This window comes from Chionomys nivalis, chromosome 9, assembly GCF_950005125.1.
Source record: "Chionomys nivalis chromosome 9, mChiNiv1.1, whole genome shotgun sequence".
In the NCBI taxonomy this organism is placed as follows: Eukaryota; Metazoa; Chordata; class Mammalia; order Rodentia; family Cricetidae; genus Chionomys; species Chionomys nivalis.
This window is the reverse complement of record NC_080094.1, coordinates 13,668,163-13,689,059: the sequence shown is the minus strand read 5'-3', so window position 1 is coordinate 13,689,059 and position 20,897 is coordinate 13,668,163. Positions and strand designations below refer to the sequence as shown.

Genomic DNA, 20,897 nt, shown 5'->3' with positions numbered 1-20,897 from the left:
GATGAGTGTCATTTCCCTTCTGACACACAGCAAAGTCGCCCCAGGTTGCTGTAACCGGTCTCCTCTCCGGCTCCTCCCGAGCTCCCCAGAGGCCACCCAGTCGGGTCCCCACCTGGGTCCATGCCGGCCGGTTCCCGGTGACCTCTGACCGCTGGCGTGATTCTGGGCTTTGGTGCGGGCCAGTCCCGGGCCATGGAGCTAGGCAGCTGCTTCAAGACCTACGAGGACTTCAAGGAGTGTTTCAGCGCCTACAAAAAGGAGACCAGATGCTCCTTCATTGTGAGGGACTGCGTCTCCGTCCGCTTCCACAACCTCAACCACGGCACCTCCTTCCGCGAGGATATCCTGTAAGGGTGGGGCAGGAGGGTGGGGAGGAGGGCTTCCTGGAGGAGGAGGTCGTGCACGGGGCCACGCTGCCTGGGGCCACTCGGCAGGACAGCTGCCGCACGCCCGCTGAAAAGCGAGGGAAACCTCGTCGGCGTGGCCCTGGGACCCCAGGTGCGCTTGCTCCCGCTCCTTCATTCAGAAGGGTTTTTGGAATTCGCAGTAACTTGCACTTTGTCGGGTTTTTTTGTTTGTTTTATTTGTCCGTTTGTTTATTGAGAGCATCTGTCTCAAGCTCAAAGCTTGTTGGGGAATGGCTCCCAAACGCCTTGGTAATGTCCTCCATTAGTCTCCCCTTTACAAAGCAGTACTGTGCTCCTCCGTTGGTTGGTTCGTCCTTTCGTTGATTCATTTTGTAAATGACTCTTGAGCTCCTGATGCAACCGTTTCCAAACACCTTTCTGACCCAGGGCCGCCTCTCCCTCCCTTTTATGCCTGCTTTACTCTGCAGGGGTGTGTGTCAACTCATTTGGTCTTATGGGTGAAAAGCTGTTGAAAACTCCAATGCCGTTAGGACTCAAGTGAAACACCTCCCATAAATGTAGCTCTTAGTTTTACTTCGAGAAAAAGAATGGTAACGTGCATGTATATAACCCCAGTGCAGGCAGGAGGATCATGAGTTTGAGGCAAATCCGTCCTTTAAAAACTCAGGATGAGGGCTGGAGAAATGGCTCAGAGGTTAAGAGCATTGCCTGCTCTTCCAAAGGTCCTGAGTTCAATTCCCAGCAACCACATGATGGCTCACAACCATCTGTAAGGAGGTCTGGCCTGCAGGCATACACACAGACATAATATTGTATACATAATAAATAAATAAATAAATAAATAAATATTAAAAAAAATTTCAGGATGAAATGAGAAGCAGACCCCAACTAATCAGCTCAGCTAATGACTCCTTTGTGGAAATGAAGGCTGTGGGTGCCAGAATTTGCTGTGAAATAAATTTGAAAGTCAATTCAAGTATTAATTACAACATAGAGGCCGACTCAGAGTCAAAGAACACTCAAATTTGAGGGCAGGATTGAACTATTTGGACACCGCTTCCCGGTCTAAGGAACCTGATGGTGTACTGGCTTCTCCTGAAGTTCATGGCCATTCCTAACTACACACAAAGATGAGTAGGTGCCACTAAGGAGCTAAAGACGAGATGGGCTTAAACAAATGGGGCTAGAATGACCGCTCCGAGATTAGTAGACTGACTGCTCTTGCAGAGGACTCAGGTTCGGTCCCTGGCACCCATAGGACAGATTCCTAGTGCCTTTAACTCCAGCTCTAGGACCTGCCGTACCCTCTTCTGACCTTCCAGGACTCCTGAAAGCACATGGTGCACATACTTACACTCAGGCACACACACACACATTAAATACATAAATGTGGTGCGGTTGTGAGTGCCTTTAGGTCCCAGCACTTGGGAGGCAGAGGCAGGCAGAGCCTCTGTCTGTGAGTACAAGGCCAGGCTGCTCTAAGTGTTGAGTTCCAGGGCACCAAGGACTACATAGTAAGACCCTATCTCAAAAACTAAAGAAAACTCTAACAAACAAATATACTTTTTTTTGTTTTGTTTCAGTTTTGGACACAAGCCCTCTCTATGTAGCTTGGGTAACCTCAAACTCATGGCAATTCTCCAGGCTCAGACTCCAAAGTGCTGGGATTATGGACATGGACCACCATGTCTGCCTGGGACATTTCCCCTTGTCAGTATTCCCTACCCAATGCAATAAAACTATTTACATAGGATTTCCATCACGTTAGATATTATAATCTGGAGATGACTTAAAGTATATGGGAGGTTATATGCAAACCCTATATCCTATGTTATATAGGATACTTGAGCAGCTGCATATTGTGGGATCTGGAAACCATGACTCTGTGGTAAATGCCCTCAAAAGATATTCAGAAGGTAGGTGTGGCAGCTCTTGCCTATAATCCCAGCACTCAAGAGGATGAAGCAGAAGGATTGTATGAGCCAGCCTACAATACATAGAGAACTCCAAACCAGCCTGAACTACAGGGTGAAACCTTTCTCTAAAAATCAAAATAAATAAAAATAAAAGAGTTATGCACAGAAAAAGCAGGCATGATGGCACACGCCTTTAATCCCAGCACTGAGGAGGTAGAAGCAGATGGATCTCTGTGAGTTCCAGAACAGCCAGAGCTGCATAGAGAGACCCTTGTCTCCCCTTTTCCCAGAGAGAGACAGAGAGAGTTACAAGGAAAGAAGAAACAAATGCTGGCAAAGCAGGCAAGGCTTCTCGCTAAAATGAATGTGTGAATTAATAGAGGCCAAGACTAGGATTGCTGACTGAGTAGCAGAGAGGAGTTTGATGAGAAGTTCCAATAGGAGTAAAGACATAGGTTTGCAAAGAAGTCATGTTGGAGAAACTGGACTGCTGGCTTGGGCAGAAGGTGAGGTCAGTTGCAATCTGTCAGCAAGAGCTTTCTACAGCTGAGATGTCAGGATTCCATGCTGTGTGGTGGTCCCTTGCTAAAGTCCCCTGCAGGCAGATCATTCCAGCATCCAGAATGGCAGGATGCAGTACTATCCAGTATGGTTGAGTAAAAATGATTTATGAAGCCAGACGGTGGTGGCGCACACCTTTAATCCAGGACTTTAATCCCAGACAGAGGTAGGTGGATCTCTGTGAGTTCGAGGCCAGCTTTATCTACAGAGCCACTACCAGGACAGGCTCCAAAGCTACACAGAGAAAAACCCTGTCTCAACCACCCTCCCTAAAATCGACTTATCAAGTTTCAAACGTGATTTAGGGAAATGGGTGCTGCAGCAATTCAGTTTTCTATTTGCTGCTCAAAAAAATTTATGAGTTCAGGGTGTTGCAGGATATTTGATCACACTGTGAACCCCGGGATTTTTTCAATTATTTACAGTAAATAACTGGAAAAATCTGTTTCTAGTTGTGGTGTGGCTCAGCCCTAACACACTTTTATCCAAGAGCTTTCTTGTAAACAGGATTAAATAAAATCAACCATAGGTAAAGGGGCAAAGCAAGCAACCAATTGACAGGAAAAACCATAGAGAGTAAGAGGGAGTCAGGAGGATTGAGAGAGATGCACAGGAAGTAGAAGGTGTTTTCTTTCAGAAGGCACAGGAGAAAGCTTCCTTTCTGGGACAACAATGGAAGAGGAGGCAGCTGGATGCTTTCTCTGCCTCTGAGCCAGCAGGTTTTCACCCCAACATCTGGCTCCTGAGTCTTTATTGATAAGATAGAACAATAGACTTAGTTTGAAAAACAACATTAAGGGTTTATTTTAATCTCTCTCTTTTTTTTTTTTTTTTGGTAGGGGGGGATCAAGACAAGGTTTGTCTGTGTAGCCCTGGCTGCCCTTGAACTCTGTAGACCAGGATGGCCTCCCGAGTTCTGAGATTAACGGTGTGTGCCATTTCTGCCCAGCAGGATTTATTTTAATCTTAAATTTTGGTTTGGTTTGGTTTCCATTTTTCGACAGGGTTTCTCTGTATATCCCTGACTGTTCTGGAGCTTACTCTGTAGACCAGGCTGTCCTCCAACTCACAGAGAGCCACCTGCTTCTGCCTCTGAGTGCTGGGGTTAAAAGCATGAGCCACTACCACCTAGCTCGGCTCTTAATCTTAATTTAAGACTCATTTTATTTGTATTTGTGTGTATGTGTAGAGGCCAGAAAAGGACACTGGATCCTCTTGAGTTATAGTTACAATGAATTGAGAACTACCCAATGTGTATACAGGGAACTGCAGTCAAGTCCTCTGGAAGAGCAGCAATTATTCTTAACTGCTGAGCCATTGCTCCAACTCCAAGTTTTACGGTTTAAAACAACATAGATCAGGTCTAGGGAAGTGGTGCAGTCAGTAAATGGGCACTGCTGTGTTTTTTTGTAACACTAGGATTCTCTGGCTAGCTCACCTCGCTGAATCAGTGAGAGACACTGTCTCAGAAAGGTGGGGCATCATGGCCCATACCTTTAATCTCAGCACTCCAGAGGCAGAGGCAGGCAAATCTCTGGAAGTTTGAGACAGCCTGGTTTACGTATTAAGTGGCTGCAGACCAGTCAGGATAAGGCGGAGAACATTAGAGGAAGAAAGCCAATGTTGACCTCCAGCCTCCAAACACATGCATGTTCATGTGCATGCACACATGTGTACACACCCTCCTGTCCCAACCTCCCAGTCTGCTCTGCTCTTTGAGGACCAGACTGCCTGAATTGGACATGGTTGAGAAGATGTCAAAGGGGAGGGCAGGTGTGAGGACTGCAGTAAGAATGACCCGGAAGAAGAAAAGGTGGGAGCAAGACGGCGCAGGGAGAAGGGGAAGGGTTGCACACAGTTAAGAAAGTGTGAGCGGTAAGCCGGACCTCACTTTGGCCACCTTGTGGTGTCTTAACTGTTGTCTGTAGAGACCTTCTAATGTCACATCACTCATTCCATCAACAAATTTGTATTTAGCCTCAGCCAGGCAATAATGTAGGGTACAAAGATGAGCACGCCGTAGGCTGTGCCCCTGAAGACAGCCTTAGACGAATGCTGAATTCATGAGCTCCACTGACCTTCATCCTCAGCAGAGATGAATGCACTGTAGAGGAATGTAGGACTCATGAGCTCCATTGACCTTCAGCCTCAGCAGAGACAGATGGGCTGCTGGTTAAGTTTTTGTTTGATTTTTGAGGCAGGATCTCACCCTTAAGCCAGCCTGACCTTGAACGTGCAGTGATACTTTTTTTTCCCACTTCTCCCATCCCCTCCTGTTTTCCTTTCTACCGCCTGCCCATCCGCTCCTCCTCCATCTCCATTCAGAAGGGGCAGCCTTAGCCGGGCGGTGGTGGCGCACGCCTTTAATCCCAGCACTCGGGAGGCAGAGGCAGGCGGATCTCTATGAGTTCGAGGCCAGCCTGGTCTACAAAGGGAGTTCCAGGACAGGCTCCAAAGCTACAGAGAAACCCTGTCTCAAAAAAAGAAAAGAAAGAAGGGGCAGCCTTCCCACTTTTACCTGTCTCCAAGTACTGTGAGTCCACTGGCTAGAATAGTTTGTCTGTCTGCTTGTTTGTTTGGAAGCAGGTTCCTCCTGCCTCTTCCCACACCATGCCTGACTCCACTAGATGTTGACTGCTCTTTGTTTTTGAGGCAGGGTCTCTTTGTGTGTAGCCCTGGAACTTAGAGAGATCCGACTGCCTCTGCCTCCCAAGTGCTGGGATTAAAGGCCTGTGCCACCACACCAGACACTATTGAATGTACAAACCGGCTCCATGTAGAGCTCTCTGTCTATGTTGGAGGAATTGGAGGGTGGGTGGTAGAAAATGTTTTTAGGAATAATTTAACAGGTGTTTCCACAGCCAAGTATATACACTTAGTAGGGAGATGATTTTAATAATAAATACTTATACAAATGTAGTCACATGAACTTACTAAACAGAGTAAAAGCAGCAAGCTGATTTAAAGAAAATTATTTGGGGGCTGGAGAGATGGCTCAGCAGTTAAGAGCACTGGCTGCTCTTCCAGAGGTCCTGAGTTCAACTCCCAGCAACCACATGGTGACTCACAACTGTCTACCACAGGATCTGATGCCCTCTTCTGGCACGCAGGTGCACATGCAGAACACTCAGATATAAAATTAAATAAAGTTTAAAAAAAGAAAATTATTTGGGGGCTAGAAAATGGCTCATTGGCTAAGAGCACTTGCTGCTCTTCAAGAGGACCTGGGTTTGATTTTCAGCACCCATGTGTGGCTATCAACTGCCTATAATTCTAGTTCTAGGGCATCTAATGCCCTTTTCTCGCCTCCATAGGCACCAGACATGCCCATGGTGCACAGACATACATGGAAACAAAACACTCGTACACATAAAAGAAGTAATTTCAAATTTGTATTTTAAAATGGTAGTGTAGATGTTATATGGATGGCAATGGCAGGTGTACATACAGAGAGTTAGCAACTCAAGATCAGGAAAAGCTGACCATACAGGTTAAAGGCTGAGAACTGTGGAGTTAGCTAGCCTTTGCTCTTGACCTCCACAGCAAAGTTTTATCCCTTATAAAATGAGGAGGTTGGACTGGAGAGATGGCTCAACCGTTAAGAGCGCTGGCTGCTCTTCCAGAGATCCTGAGTTCAATTCCCAGTAATCATGATGGCTCACAACCATCTGTAATGAACTCTAGTGCCCTCTTCTGGCCTTCAGGCATACATGCAGACAAGATACTGTATACGTAATAAATAAATAAATCTTTTAATAAAAAAGAGAATAAAATGAGGAGGTGGGGCTTGAGAGGTAGTTCAACAGCTAAGAGCATTGCTGCCCTTGCAGGAGAACTCAAATTCGGTTTTCAGCACCCTGTCAGGTTGTTCGCAACTGCCTGTATCTCCAACTCCAGGGGAATCCGGTGTCCTCTGAGGGACTCTGGGGACACTGCACCTAGGTGCATGTACATACAATAGACAGAGACAGTCATATAACTAAAGATAAAAATAAATATTGTTTTTAAGTCCAGGTGATAGTGGTATATACACTGTTGATCCCAGCACTCAGGAGGCGGAGGCATGAGGGTCTCTTGTGAGTTTGAGGCAGCCTGGTCTATAGAGCAAGTTTCAGGATAGCCAAGGCTACAGAGAAACCCTCTCTCAACACCCCCCCCAAATTATTTTTTTTTAATTTTATTTTGTGTGTATGAGTGTTTGCCTGGGTGTATTTCTGTGTACCACATGCAGGCCGTGCCCACTGAGACTGAAGAGAATGTTAGATCCCTGCAACTAGTTACAGCTGTGAGCTGCCGTGTGGGCGCTGAGAACTGAACCTGCGTGCTCTTAACTGCGAAGCCATCTTCCTAGTTCAGGTGTAAATCTTACAAAAGGAAGTGAGGAGGTGGACTAGGTAATATAGCTGAGAGGTAAAGTGCTTACCTGCCTGACAATGCATGGTCTTGGGGTCGATCCCAACCCTGGGAAGAAGAAAATACTTCCATGTGCAAGGCGCTGGGTTTAGTATCCGCACCACAGAAAAAAAAGAAAAAGGGTTGCTATCGTTTATGAACTGTAAGTTTTAGAACACTTGCCTGACATCATAAGGGGCTGGGTTAAATCCTCAGCACTGCGGAAGACAGCAATGAGGGTGAGACCCTTATGAAAGGGCAGAGGGCAGCCTGGGAATGTAGCTCAACTGATAGAATGCTTGCCTAGCCTGCACAAAGCTCTGTGTTCAGTCTCCAGTCCCACCTAAACCAGGTGCAGAGTGTACACCCACGTCCAGCGCTTAGGAGGCTAGCCTGGGCTACAGTGTAAGACACAGCCTCAAAAACACTAGTAAGTGCATACATAAGTAAAATCAAGCTAGGTGGTAGTTGCACACACTTTTAATCCCAGGTAGAGGCAGGCAGATAGATCTCTGTGAGTTCGAGGCCAGCCTAGTTTACAGAGCAAGTTTCAGGATAGATAGCCAGGACTGTTTCACAGATAAACCCTATCTCAAAAAAAAAAAACCCAAATAAATAAATAAATATGATACATATGTATGAAAATGGCATAATGCAACCCACTATTTTATAATAACTAGAAATATAAAATCAAAACTTGACATGGTGACACATACCTTTAATCTCAGTACCCAAGAGGTCAAGGACAGATGATTGTTATAAATTGGAGTCCAGCCTGGGTTACATACTGAAATTCTTTCTCAAATAAGTGTGTGTGCGTGCGCACATGAGTATAATTAGAAAATTAGCTGGGTGATGGTGGCACACATTTTTAATCCCAGCACTCGGGAGGCAGAGGCAGGCGGATCTCTGTGAGTTCAAGGCCAGCCTGGTCTACAAGAGCTAGTTTCAGGACAGGCTCCAAAGCTACAGAGAAACCCTGTCTCGGAAAAAGGAAAAAAAATTAGAAAATTACTTTTAAAAAAATTTAATTCTATTTATGTGAAGGTCAGAGGACAACTTTCGGGGTATATTTCTCTCCTTCCACCATGTGGGTTCCAGGGATCAAACTCAGTCAGTGTCTTACACCCTGAACTCACTGACTCTCTAATTAGAAAATTCTTAAAGGGTTTATTGTGACCAAGAAGTTAAGAATGGAGCTTCAGCCAGGTGTGGTGGTTCTAGGGATCCCAACGGTAGATCTCTGCGAGTTCAAGGCCAGCCTAGGGCTCCACAGTAAAATTCCTATCTCAAAAGATAAATAAAGAGTTCTTCAAACCCAACTTTGTAAAAAATCTTCTTGCAGGCCATAGAAGCAGTTTGTAAAGGAGGAAATACTTTGAACTTTTCCTTAACTGGTTATTATTTATTAACATTCTTTTTAGAGTATATAAGGCTGTTTTGTCTTTGTTGAGTTTTGTTTGGTTTTGCTTTTGAGATTGGGTCTCAATGTGTGGCTAGTCTGGAGCTTCATGTGTAAAACAAGCTGAATTTGAATCTAGGGGGCCTCTTCACTCTGCCTCTTGAGGACTGGGATTACAAGCACTGCCGCCATGCCCTGCAGGAGAGCTGGGTTTTGTTGCCAGTGAGATCGAGAACACGTTGGCCTGTAATAATTTCTGCCCCGATGTTTCCAGTGAGTAGCTCATTGGCTTAGTAAAGACAGTTCTCATTTTGAAAAGTCAGAGCAGTTCAGGGCATGTTCAGGAAGCAGGACAAAGACTAAATACATATTTCACAATATCACAGATATATCAAAACTTTAGTTTTTATTTTATTTCTTTTTGTTTGTTTGTTCTGATTTTTTGAGACAGGGTTTCTCTGTGTATCCCTGGCTATCCTGGAACTAGCTCTGTAGACCAGGCTGGCCTCAAACTCACAGAGATTCGCCTGCCTCTGCCTCCCAAGTGCTGGGATTAAAGGTGTGTGCCACCACCACCCAGCTTCTATTTTTTTAACACCCTATCAAGTGAGAAAGTCTGTGACTGTTTTTAATGAACTTTACAGACTAAGCCCTCCCAGCCCCTCAGGTTGAATGTAATATTCTTCAGAGTCCTTGATAAACTCTGATGCCCTCTCCTTTGCTGTTCAGTTCAGTAACTGCCATTTCCAGACAGCGTCCGACATTACTTATTCCAGGTTCCTATGTATCCCTGGCTATCCTGGAACTCGCTTTGTAGACCAGGCTAGCCTCAAACTCACTGAGATCCACCTGCTTCTGCCTCCTGAGTGTTGGGATTCAAGGTGTGCACCACCATACCTGGCTATAGTCTCAGTTTTTAAGGTAAACTTCTGTTCAGATTTTTTTTTTTTTTTGATTTTGTGTTCTGTGTGTGTCAAGGGAGGGAGGTTAGATTGTTTCTTTGTTTTTTGTGCCACATAGCCCAAACTAGCCTTGACAATCCTCCTGCCTCAGTCTCCTGAGTGTTGGAAAATGAGTCACGTGCTACTAATTCAGCTTATAGGATCCTTTTGTCCTCAATTAGCTAACAGCTCTAACTTAAGGTGGTTTATGAGTTGCTAACGCGTAGCTCAGAGTGGCCAGCCTTCTTGCATCTTTTTCTGCATCCTCACGCCTGTCATATGCAGGACAGCTCCCCACGTGACACAAATGCAGTTACATCCAGAAAAAAAGCTTCCTTGATGTTCTGTCGTGGCTCTTCTCCATAATAGGGCAAGTGTTCATGCCCAGTTCTCACAAGATTACCTTAATTGGCTTAGGATAGCAATAGCTATTCTAAGCACGTAGTTGTGTTGGGGAGGAGCAGCATTCTGGATAAAACTGGCTCTTTGTCAGGAAGACAAGGGGATGTAGAGTTGACAAGCAACACTTTGGGGTTAGATACTTCTGTGGTTGTTCCTCAGTGTCGGGGGGTGGTTTCCAGGATGTCCCCCACACATCAAAATCAGTGGATACTCAAGCCTCTTATATAACATGGCATAGTATGTACACACGCCTTACACCCCTCATACTCTGATTTCTAGATTACTTATAATACCAAATACTGTGTCGGTAGTCACTACAGTGTATTTGGTGATTAGTGAAAAGGGAAATATGTATATTAAGCACAAATCATTTTTGTTTCTTGTTCAGAACTGTACTGGGGAAACCTGGGGTTTTATGCAAATGGGGTAAGGATTCTACCGCTGAGCTACAGCCCAAGACAGTTGTTTTGTTTTTTGAAAACTAGGTATTGCTTTCTAGTCCAGACTAGCCCAGAATTCCTTATATAGCCCAGGCTAGTGTTTCCCAAGGCCTGGGTTCACAGGCATGAGCTTCCATACCCAGCTTCACTGAATTAGACTTTAGGTATTGGTGTACTCACAGGTTGGTGTGGAGGGTAGGGCATGCATGTGTATAGATCAGAGGACAGCTTTGCAAAGTTGGTTCTCTCCACCTTTTGGTGGGATCAAACTCAGGTCTCTGGACACCTTTACTTGTTGCCATCTTGCCCTGTTTAGAGATCTATCTATACGGGGATTGTTGAACCTAAGAAAATGGGCAAAATAATGGTTAAGTAGACAATAGACACGCAAACCTGGCTCAGTCCTCAGATGTGCCGGTGTCAGCTGGAAGAGGAAATCCTAGATTCTCAATTTGTATGCCTGTTTCCCTCTGTAAAGTGGAGATGACAGTAGAACTCTGGCTAGTGTGAAGTGAGACACTAGGGCCCAGTGCTGCCGGGCACATCATCTGCAGTGCGTGTAGTGATGGCAGGAAAGCATGGCAGAGACTTGTTCACATGGTGGGTACAGGCTGGGGTAAGGTCAATAGCAGAATACCTGCCTGGCTGTGCATGGCCCTGGGTTTGATCCCTAGCATGGCAGGGGAGGGGGGGAGAGGGGGGGGAGGGAGGATGGTACTGGGCAGGATGGTACCTAAAATCCCAACACTTGGTATGTAGTGCAGGAAGATGACCATCAGGTGAGACCATGTTCCCCACCACCCTACCCCCAAAAAGTAGAAGCAAGGAAAAGAGGGAAGCTGAAGAAGAAGGAAGAATTAAGAGAATGCCCAGGACTCCACCCTGGCTGGCTGCAGATGCTAATAGAGCCAGGAATAGTAAAACGAGCTTTGTGGTTGACAGTGGCTCCCTCAAACCATCACTAAGTTCATGGCAAGTAAATGTAATCTGATAGCTAGAGTTAGGCTAAGATGCTGAGTAGCAGGTGGTGGGGCCAGCTTTGTAGAAGAGTATGGCTCCATGTACCCCAAATGATGAGATGAAGGGTAGAATGGTCCTTCAGAGAAGGGTACAAGCACAAGCCGTTGCCAGAAGACACTTCCTAGTGAACACCAGAAGTCGTGAGCAGTTTGTCATTCTAAAACACAAACAAGGGGGCTAGAGAGATTGCTCAGAGGATAAGAGCACTGGCTGCTTTTCCAGAGGTCCTGAGTTCAATTCCCAGCAACCATATGGTGGCTCACAACCATCTGTAATGAGATCTGTCACCCTCTTCTGGCCTGCAGGCATACATGGAGGCAGAATGTTGTATATATAATAAATAAATAAACCTTAAAAAAAATAAAAGACACAAACAAGGTGAAGGTAGAGGATTAAGGCCAGTGGTGCTCACTTGCTGGCCTTGCCATTCTTCGGGACTGCTCCAAGCCCTTCCCGACCAAAACCAGAGATGGCGCCACCGCTGCACTGTGCTCACCACAGACACTGACATTCTCAGCCCCAGGCCCCTCCACCCTGCTGTCATAAGACTGCCACGTCCTGTTTTCCTAAACTTGCCCTACAGGGTGGGCAGACTGGACCAGCTGGATAGGAGTGTTTGGAAAAGTATAGACGGCACCCAGGCTGTGCCTTGTCGTGCTCGAGGCTGAGATTTTCCCCCCTCCCTTGGTTTTTCAGCTGGGCCACTCCCTGAGGAGGCAGGGGTGTGACCCCTCCCACCCGTGATTCATTCGCCTGTGATATCGCTAGTATCATCTGCTGAGGCGCGCCATTGTGTTAGGAGCTAGGAATACACTGAGGAATGATTTAACCCTGGCACTTGGAGACGTCCCCACTAAGTGTCCCCCGGCATGGGAACTATATAAGCAGCTATCTTTAGCCCTAACATAAACAAAAGCAAGGCAGGCTCTGGGCTAAAGTTTTCTCTGTGGTTCATTTAGTCTTTATGATAACCCTAATGAGGTTGTCTCACTTTATAATGGGCAGACTGTATCCACAGAGGTGAAGTGATTTGCCCAATTAAACAGATTCCTAGTGACAGCCAGGACTCAAAGGACTCAACTTCACTCGACCTCCAGTGTGCCCCCTCTCGCCTCCAGTGGTATTGATACCTAGAGCTCTGTAAGACCTTTTAGCTGAATGTAGTAAATTCAGATTCAGGATTAATTAATGCAGCTTGGGGTCATAAAGGCTGAGGAGAGAAGGGAGGATTTTATTGGACCTTGAACCTAGGAGTGGAATGAAAAGAGCAAGTAATTTGATAACCACCCCTGGGAATCATCCACTGCCACCCAGAGTGCTAAGGCTGCAGGGATGAGACTCTTAGATGGTTCAGCCTCCATCACAGACCAAAATATAAACAACTCAGGGTATGAATCTTCCTCTTTATAGAAACAGCCAGAATTTTTCTCTTCTGCAGATAAGCCGTGGCACATGCTCTTCCTGGGGACTCTGGAGAGCTCAGTGAACAGGCAATAGGCCTCAGAATGTTGCTGTCGAGGAAGAGAAGGCAGAGTGTCCCAAATGAATAAAAAGAACTTTAAGACAAGGCCTTGCCACATAACCCAGGCTGCTCTGGAGCTTCCAGCCTTCCTGCCATAGCCTCCCAGTTGCTAGGATTACATACAGGCCTGGGGGTCATTTAAATGAGGAGAAACTAACTAGGCACTCTGTTGCTATGTCAGCTTTTCCTTACATCCCATCTCAGATTGGATTGTTGGCAGCCACAATGATAGCAGACAGAATGGAGAAAAATATCGACCCTTTAAGCCAGGCAGAGTAAAGAGCTCACCTCTGTAACCACAGCTCATAGGAAGGTTGCAGCAAGTTCAAGGCCAGCCTGGACTATATCATAAGTTCCATGCCAGTCCCCAAGCTGAAAAAACCACCAACAAATAAATTGGCCTTAGAACTGTGTGGAGGAAAGTGAGGGGTGTTATAATATAGTCTTGAGGGAGGGAGCTGCAAATGTTGGGGCTAGAGAGTTACTATAAATTTTTCTTGCTTACATTCTACACTACCTTGTGGTCTAGGGAGTATATTGGTCAGTATGAATGGCTACACGGTCTTTTAAGAGAGTGGCAGCCAGCACCTTTCTCATTGTCGCCTCTGCCTTCCCTAGATATGTGCAGGTGAAATTTGTCTGTATTCGGACGCAGTCAAACAGGAAGAGAACACGGAAGGTGGACAGGTGCCCAGCGTACTTGCTCCTGCAGTACAACGAAAGCCTAGATAGACTGTTTATCAGTGAATTGAATACCCAACACATACATGTTGATTCTTATGCTGTTGGAGGAGCCCCTGCTAGCAAACTCCAGAAGGCAGTGTATCTGCATAAACTCCAGCCGGTGCAGCTCAGCATCAAGAAAGACCTTGATGCAGCAGAGAAACTCCCAGTAGAACCACCGTCTTTCTGCCTAGATAAGACACAGCTGCCCTCAGATCCAGAGCAGGGGGCCATCAGTCCTTCTGACCTGGCCAAGATAGCAAAAGTGATGAAAAACTTTCTTACGGTAGACGAGGGCTCGATGGCCTCCTTCAGCGTGGGCACCAGCCAAGACCTGGACCGCCTCAGCTTCCAGAGCAGCAAGATGAGTGACTTGTTCACCCGATTCCCAGAGAATCTCTTGTTGCACCGGGTGGAGAATAGCCAGGGCCATATTCTGTATGCTTTCTTGGTGGAGAACAAGGAGCGAGAGAGTCGAGTAGTACATTTTGCTGTGCTCAAGGCTGAGACAGCCCCCTCTGTGGCCAAGATGCTCAATATCTTTACAGAATTCAACTCTGATTGGCCCAAGGTCAAGGTGGTCTTTGTGGATCCTTCATTCCCTCACCGAGCTATTCTTCAGGAGATCTTCCCCGCGGCCCGCATCCTCCTTTCTATTTATCATACGACCCGGCTCCTCGAGAAGAAGTTGCATCAGAGCGCTGCAAATGCATCCTTTAAAAGGCTCATGAAGGAAGCTCTTCGGGAGGCTGTGTTTGTCTCTTCTGACGCAAGCCTGAAAAAGCTCTGTCAGATGACGCAGGCCCTGCTGGATGAGGAACTCTTCAGGTTCCTCCAGGCCCATTGGTTCTCCTGTGAACTGCTGTGGTACATGCATGTGAGGAAGGGCCTGCATGCATGTAACACCTACATGGACAGCCTAGACATAGTCACCAGCAAGGTGTCCAGCCTCTTCCGGGAGCAGCGGTCCCTACTGGACTGCATCCTTCACTTTGTGGATTACATAGACTTCTTTAACACCAAGGGCCTGAAGAGCTTGCCCACAAATTCCCCCAAGTTAAAAAGAACTCCGCTCCCAAGCACACCACCAAGGCCCAAGAAGTCTTTTCGAATTTGTGGAGGGGATGTCTCCAGGCTCCCTGTGGACGAGACAAAGCCAGACTCAGAGCAGTCCCAGTCGCCACCACCCCAGGATCAGCCCTGCAAGGGTGGCATGCTGGACATTTTGCAGCAGAGTGGCTCTGAGCTAGCCTACAAGCTCTGCCACAACGAGTGGGAGGTGGTGCGGAACTCTACCCACCTGGTGGACGAGGTTGGCTCCTCGGTCGCTGTGAAGCTCCTGGAAGACTCACACCAGGTGAGCAAAGACGGCTGCAGCTGCAGCTGCTCCTTTCAGCGGTGTTACCATCTGCCCTGTCGGCACATCTTGGCTCTGTTGCATACCAGCCAGCAGCCAGTAGGGGAAGCCATGGTGTGCTGCCGGTGGCAGAAGAAGTACCAGCACCTCCTTGGACCCAATGGGGAGCTTCAAGACCGTGGAATAATACCAAACACAGATCAGCCTGAAAAGCAAGGTCAGAACCACATGATTCAGGACCTAAGCAGGGAGCTGGCAAACCTGCTGATGCAGACTGAGGGGCCAGAGCTGGAGGAGCGCTGTTCCACCCTGCGCAAGATTGTGGACATCTGGGCTGACCCCTACCAGCTACCTGAGTCCAGTCAGCAGCCAGTTGATTTCAAAGATGTGGGGTGCCTCCCTTTCCTCTGGGGGAAGCTAGAGGAAGGGGACAGCCTTCCTCTCGCTGAAGCCATGGTTCATGACTGAAGCGTTTGTACTAGTGCACTGCGTGTCCAAACCTTGGAAGTTCGAGAGTTCGAAGTGGGCGGGTCACACTGTGGGTCAGTATTTTAACCAATGTCTTCCGAGGTAAGGGCTAAGAAGATCTTAAAAGTGTGGGGGGGATAGGGACCCCACTGTGACAGTCCCCTGAGCCTGCTGCCCCTTTCAGCCCTACCTTTGACCAAAGTTATTCCACACTGAAAGGTCACACCTCTTCTTCCCCAGCCCCAGAGGTCAAATTGCATTGACCTAACAGAGATGAGCCCTTGCCCAGGAGAAGAAAACAAAGTGAACCTGGAAAGCAGCTTTGTTTTCAGGGACGGAGGGGAGGGGGATGACCCTTGACTGTCGCTGCTCTTTAGGAAATACCTGTTATGTATTTTTAGTCACGTTAATAAAGTTGTTTTTGTTTTTGTTTCACTTTTGTGGTTTTTGAGACACATGGGTCTCATGTAGCCCAGGCTGGCCTCAAACGTCATTTTAAAGGAAACTTGAGTATTTCTAACGGGCTGTGGTGCTGAATAGAACCTGGTGCTATAGTAGTGTAGGATCAGCTAGTAGTGTAGTAAATACTTCGCCCTCTTCCTACCAACTAAGCCTGTAGCATTGACTTTAGGTGCCTTGTTCATTCTATTCAGTAAAGGGACAAGAGGACTGGGAGGGAGGAGACCCAAATCCTAGATTTTACTGCGAGCCATTTTTGGAACGCTATGGGCAAATTCCTAATTTATTTTATTTTTGAGAGAGGCCTAGCCTGGAACCTAATATGTAGACCAGGCTGGCTTCTGCCTGCCAAGCAGTGGGATTAAATGTACCACTACACCCAGTTTTTTGTTTTAAGACTCGGTCTTACTAGATTGCTTATGCTAGCTTCAAACTATCCTTCTACCTCAGCCCCTGAATAGCTGGAATTACAGGCCTCAGTTTCTCCACAAGGCAGAGGACGAAGTACGACCTTTGCACCTTTCCCGTCTGTCCCTTCCAAACTTCACAGCTCCGTACCCAACAAACAAAAGGTTCCCTTATAAAACACTGTTCTTTATTTTCCTTTATGGTCTTCGAAAGGTGCAAACTTCCCAGCCCTGTTTGACCGAAGGGAGGCTCCGCCCTCGGGCCACGGGTTCCCAGCTCGAGCATCCTTTCGCAGGTTCTCATTGGTTACCTCCGGCCGAGCCCCCGTAACCCTAGCAACAGCGCCTGCCCCGGAGCTGCCAGTCCAGGATTGGTCCGTAGCTCCCAAGTTCGACAGCGAGCTCCTTAAGCCTTTGGCCTGAGTCATTGAGAAACTGGCATGGTGATTGGCGATCCTGAACGTCAGTCAGTCGGAGGCGGGCCCAGTGGGAGAAATGGCTGCCGTGTCTGCCGACTGCCGGTGGGTGAGCGGTCTCGGTCTCTGCAGGGGCGGTGTGGAGCCGGGTTGCAGCGTTCAGGGCATACAGCTCCCACCAGTGAGAGGTGGATTTCGGCTCCGCTGAGCTTGAAAGCGAACCTCAGCCTTCCGCGTCCCACACCCGGGCTCAGGTGAGGTCAGAGGCCGCCTTCCCTCCCCGGTCCACATTTTCGGACCCTATAGGATACATCAGGATCTGGAGCCAAAGACTCCAGCTTCCAGTTCTCTTAATGGTGGGCCTACGTCTTTGAACCTCAGTCTCTCATCTGCTTTGACCCTGACTGAGACTTTCATCTGCGGAATGGGGACAGTAAATGGAGCCAAACAGGAAACATTTGCATAAAGCATTGCAGCCAACCGGGATATACATAGAAAAACAGGAGACGCTACACACAACTGTTAGCCCCGGTTTACAGCGACAGGAATTCAGTTTCAGAGAGGGTCACTGACTAGCCCAATATTTCACAAAAAATTTTGAGCGATTTTTTTTCTCTGGTATATATCAGGACCAAAAGAAACAGTTTGTACGAATTTACAAGAATTTGTGAACATAAAGGCTATACAAATACCCAGAATGGTATTTTTAAAAAGAAGCGTATGTGGCGATACAGACCTGAATCCCAGCTCTTAGAAAGCTTAAGCGAGAGGATTGCTGTGGGGTGGGAGCAAGCCAGACCTACACAGGAGTGTCCTTGTGTAGAAAAATAATAAAGGCCCTGTTTTTTCTATCCCCTGTACTGTCAATCTGCTATATCCGCCAGCCCTGAGAGTTCCTAAGACCAAGACCTCATAGTTCATGATGTCCTTGAGGTGATCTGGCTGCCTCCACCTCTCTGGGATTACAGGTGTGTGTTACCACACCCAGTCCTTTGGGTTAGGTTTGGGTTTTGGTGTATGTGTGTGTGTATGTGTTGTTAGGGTTTTGTGTTTTGAGACAGGTTCTCTCTTTCCTAAGTGCCTGCCCTGGTCTTACACTGGTCCAGCAGACTTTGGCCTGGTGATCCTTCTGCCTCCACCTTTTAGGTAGCTTGGATCACAAGTGTGCACCATTACACCTGGCTTTGTGCCTATTTGGGTCCCTAAGAACCTTATGTTTCTATGGCTGGCTTGTTATTTACATCTTATATCCAGGGTAACCTCCCCTAAAGAGGCCTTCCCACTTTAGCTAATGTGTCCTGCCAACCCCAGCATACTCTCTGACCTGTTTCTCATTTTTGTGGTTTTATAACCATTATCCAGTTGTACCTTCACGAGCTAGTTGTGTATCTGCCCCTAGAAGATACACAATAAATGTTTGATAGATATTGAACTATTGTCCGTCCATGTAAATAATCTAAGTGCCAGGTCCTCGCTGTTTTAAGTGTCTCTCCCTTTCCATAGGTCCATCTGGAACAGAATCTAAAACCGCAGTCTAACTTCAGGCATCAAATTCCGTGGCACTTGAGAAATGTAATGTTTTCCTGACGGCAGTCTTGCAGAGGAAGCATCCTAGCGTGGGCCTTAGATCCCTCCCTGCTCCTCCATGGCCCTGACAATGATGGACGGACATCTTATTGAGGACTCGAGCCCACCCACACTGCTGCACCAGGTTAGCAAGACTCCTCAGCTAGATGCCTTCAGCTACCAAAGCTCCTTCATGCAAGACCTCTTTGCTCATTTCCCCGAGGTCTTATTTATACACCGGACCTATAACCCAAGAGGCAAGGTGTTATACACCTTCCTGGTAGATGGACCGCGGGTACAGCTTGAGGGTCCTCTTGCCCGAGTGGTGTACTTTGCTATCCCTACCAATGAAGATGCCAAAGGCCTGGCCCAGATGTTCCAGGTGTTCAAAAAGTTTAACCCAGCCTGGGAACAAGTCTGCACCATCCTGGTGGATCCCCACTTCCTCCTGCTGCCCTCCCTGACCATGGAGTTCCCCACCGCTGAGGTCTTGCTCTCAGCCTTCCACATCTGTAAGTTCCTCCAGGGTAAATTCTATCAGCTCTCCCTCGAGCAGCCGCTACAGAGTGTGCTTCTCTCCTCCCTGCAGAGCACGATGTGCTCGGCCACAGCAGGCAACCTGAGGAAGCTGTACACACTCCTGAGCGACTGCATTCCCTCCACCAGGCTGCCCGAGCTCCACTCACACTGGCTGCTCAATGACCGTATCTGGCTGGCCCACCGCTGGAGAAGCCGAGCCCAGAGCAGCCGATACTTCCAGAGCCTGGAGGTCACAGCCCACATCCTCAGTCAGTTTTTTGGTACTACCCCATTTGAGAAACAAGGCATGGCCTCTGTGTTCCGATACATGCAGCAGAACCCTTCAGACAATGCAAGCCTCAGCCTGACCGTGACTGCCGAGGACAACCCCGCTCCTGCAGACACGAGCCCTGAAAGCCCCAGCACAGAGCAGTTGGTGGAAGCCCGTATCCAGCACTCCCTCAATGCCATCTGCACAGGGCCAGCCGCCCAGCTCTGCCTAGGGGAGCTTGCCGTGGTCCAGAAATCCATGCACCTCATTGGCTCTGGCTCGGAAAAAGTGAACATACAGATTCTGGAGGATACGCACAACGTGCAGCTCCAGTCCCCAGCCAGCTGCAGCTGCTACTTTAACCAAGCCTTCCACCTGCCCTGCCGCCACATCCTAGCCATGCTCAGTGCCCGCCACCAGGTGCTCCAGCCTGACATGCTGCAGGCTCCGTGGACCTCAGGCTGTGCCACCAGTCTAGACAGCATCCTGGGAAGCAAGTGGAGCGCCGCCCTGGATAAACACCTGGCCGTGACTCTCCTCACGGAAGAGGTAGGCCGGCTCTTGCAGCACTGTAGCCAGGAGGAATTCGAGCGTCGCTACAGCACCCTTCGAGAACTCGCCGACAGCTGGATTGGCCCTTACGAGCAGGTACAGCTCTGATCGCACAGACATACCCAGTCCTGGACACTGAACCGAGAGCAGCACGTGTGTGAGGCAGACACCACCACTGCTCTGTCCTCACTAGGTCGCCTAGGCTGGCCTGGAGCTCAGGATATAGCTGAGACTGGTCTTGAACTCCTCCTGATCCTCTGTCTCCCAAGTGCTGACCACTGCCTCTTATTTTGAGATGCTTCACGAGGTTGCCCAGCCTAGTCGTGAACTCACTCTGTGGATAGGCTGGCTTTGAACTTATGAGCCTCTTGAGTGAGCGGGATTCCAGGCCTGTATCACCAGGCCTGACTTTTGGTCACGTTGTGGCCCTGAAGTGTTCGTGTACATGTGTGCCTTCAGACCCTCCCCTCTGCACACAGCTATGCTTCCTCCGGAAGTCCTCGTTATACTCCAGTCTTCTATCTAGAATGTGGCAAACAGGTGTCAGAAAATGTTTTCTGGCTGGACGGTGGTGGCACACGCCTTTAATCCCAGCACGCAGGAGGCAGAGGCAGACGGATCTCCGTGAGTTCGAGGCCAGCTTGGTCTGCAGAGCAAGTTCTAGGACAGGCTCCAAAACTACAAAGAGAAACCTTGTCTCAAACAACAAAACAAACAAAAAAACAAAGAAAAAGAAGAAAGAAAATGTTTTCTGTTAAGGGGTCAGTAGTAAACATTTGTGGGCTTTGATGGTCGAATGTGGGCTTTGTTCTACATTCTGGCTTCAGATTTGACAACTTTTTCACAAGGTAAAATATAGCTCAAGAAATTTCTGTAAACAAGGGATTGATTCCTTGAGAGAGATGGGGGATGATGAGGTTGAAGACTCAGTGTTGGTCACTACTGCCCCGGTCATGAGATGGCTCACCTGATGCCAGCTCTGGAGTCTTCCCACAAAGGAAGAGGCTGCTGCAGTGAGTCAGCCAGGCTTCCCAGTTTTTCCTGGCCCACCCTGGGATCAATAAAGTGAATGTTGTATCCCCACACTTGTCCTGTGGTCTGCTTTATACATGGTCTGTGAGGGGGTGAAAGGAGAACTGGCAGGGCGGGGCTGAGTACACGGGGCGGGGCTGTGTGCAGGTGTTGCTTCTGTTCT

General features: G+C 47.9%; 2 protein-coding genes across 6 annotated transcripts; both read left to right on the top strand.

Annotated features, from left to right (window-relative positions):
• Positions 1 to 31: 31 nt before the first annotated feature.
• Zswim3 (zinc finger SWIM-type containing 3) lies at positions 32 to 15,944 on the top strand. The gene is made up of 2 exons (XM_057780557.1): positions 32 to 347; positions 13,583 to 15,944. The coding sequence occupies exons 1-2, from the start codon at positions 193 to 195 to the stop codon at positions 15,510 to 15,512; spliced, it is 2,085 nt and encodes a 694-aa protein (XP_057636540.1). The 5' UTR covers positions 32 to 192; the 3' UTR covers positions 15,513 to 15,944.
• Positions 223 to 20,830, top strand: Zswim1 (zinc finger SWIM-type containing 1). Of its 5 annotated transcripts, XM_057780559.1 has the most exons (3): positions 16,808 to 17,048; positions 17,679 to 17,762; positions 18,298 to 20,830. In XM_057780559.1, the coding sequence occupies exon 3, from the start codon at positions 18,440 to 18,442 to the stop codon at positions 19,808 to 19,810; it is 1,371 nt and encodes a 456-aa protein (XP_057636542.1). In that variant the 5' UTR covers positions 16,808 to 17,048; positions 17,679 to 17,762; positions 18,298 to 18,439; the 3' UTR covers positions 19,811 to 20,830. The 5 variants fall into 5 exon arrangements, with proteins under 5 accessions (XP_057636544.1, XP_057636542.1, XP_057636541.1 ...); XM_057780561.1 differs by lacking the exons at positions 16,808 to 17,048; positions 17,679 to 17,762 and adding an exon at positions 223 to 347; XM_057780558.1 differs by lacking the exon at positions 17,679 to 17,762.
• The last annotated feature ends 67 nt before the right edge of the window (positions 20,831 to 20,897 follow it).

What these genes read in the sequence shown, in the direction of transcription:
- Zswim3 (XM_057780557.1), top strand. Translation starts at nt 193, where the DNA reads ATGGAGCTAGGCAGCTGCTTCAAGACCTACGAGGACTTCAAGGAGTGT. An exon ending in TCCTTCCGCGAGGATATCCT is followed by an intron (nt 348 to 13,582) that starts GTAAGGGTGGGG and finishes TGCCTTCCCTAG; the next exon opens with ATATGTGCAGGTGAAATTTG.
- Zswim1 (XM_057780561.1), top strand. Translation starts at nt 18,440, where the DNA reads ATGGCCCTGACAATGATGGACGGACATCTTATTGAGGACTCGAGCCCA.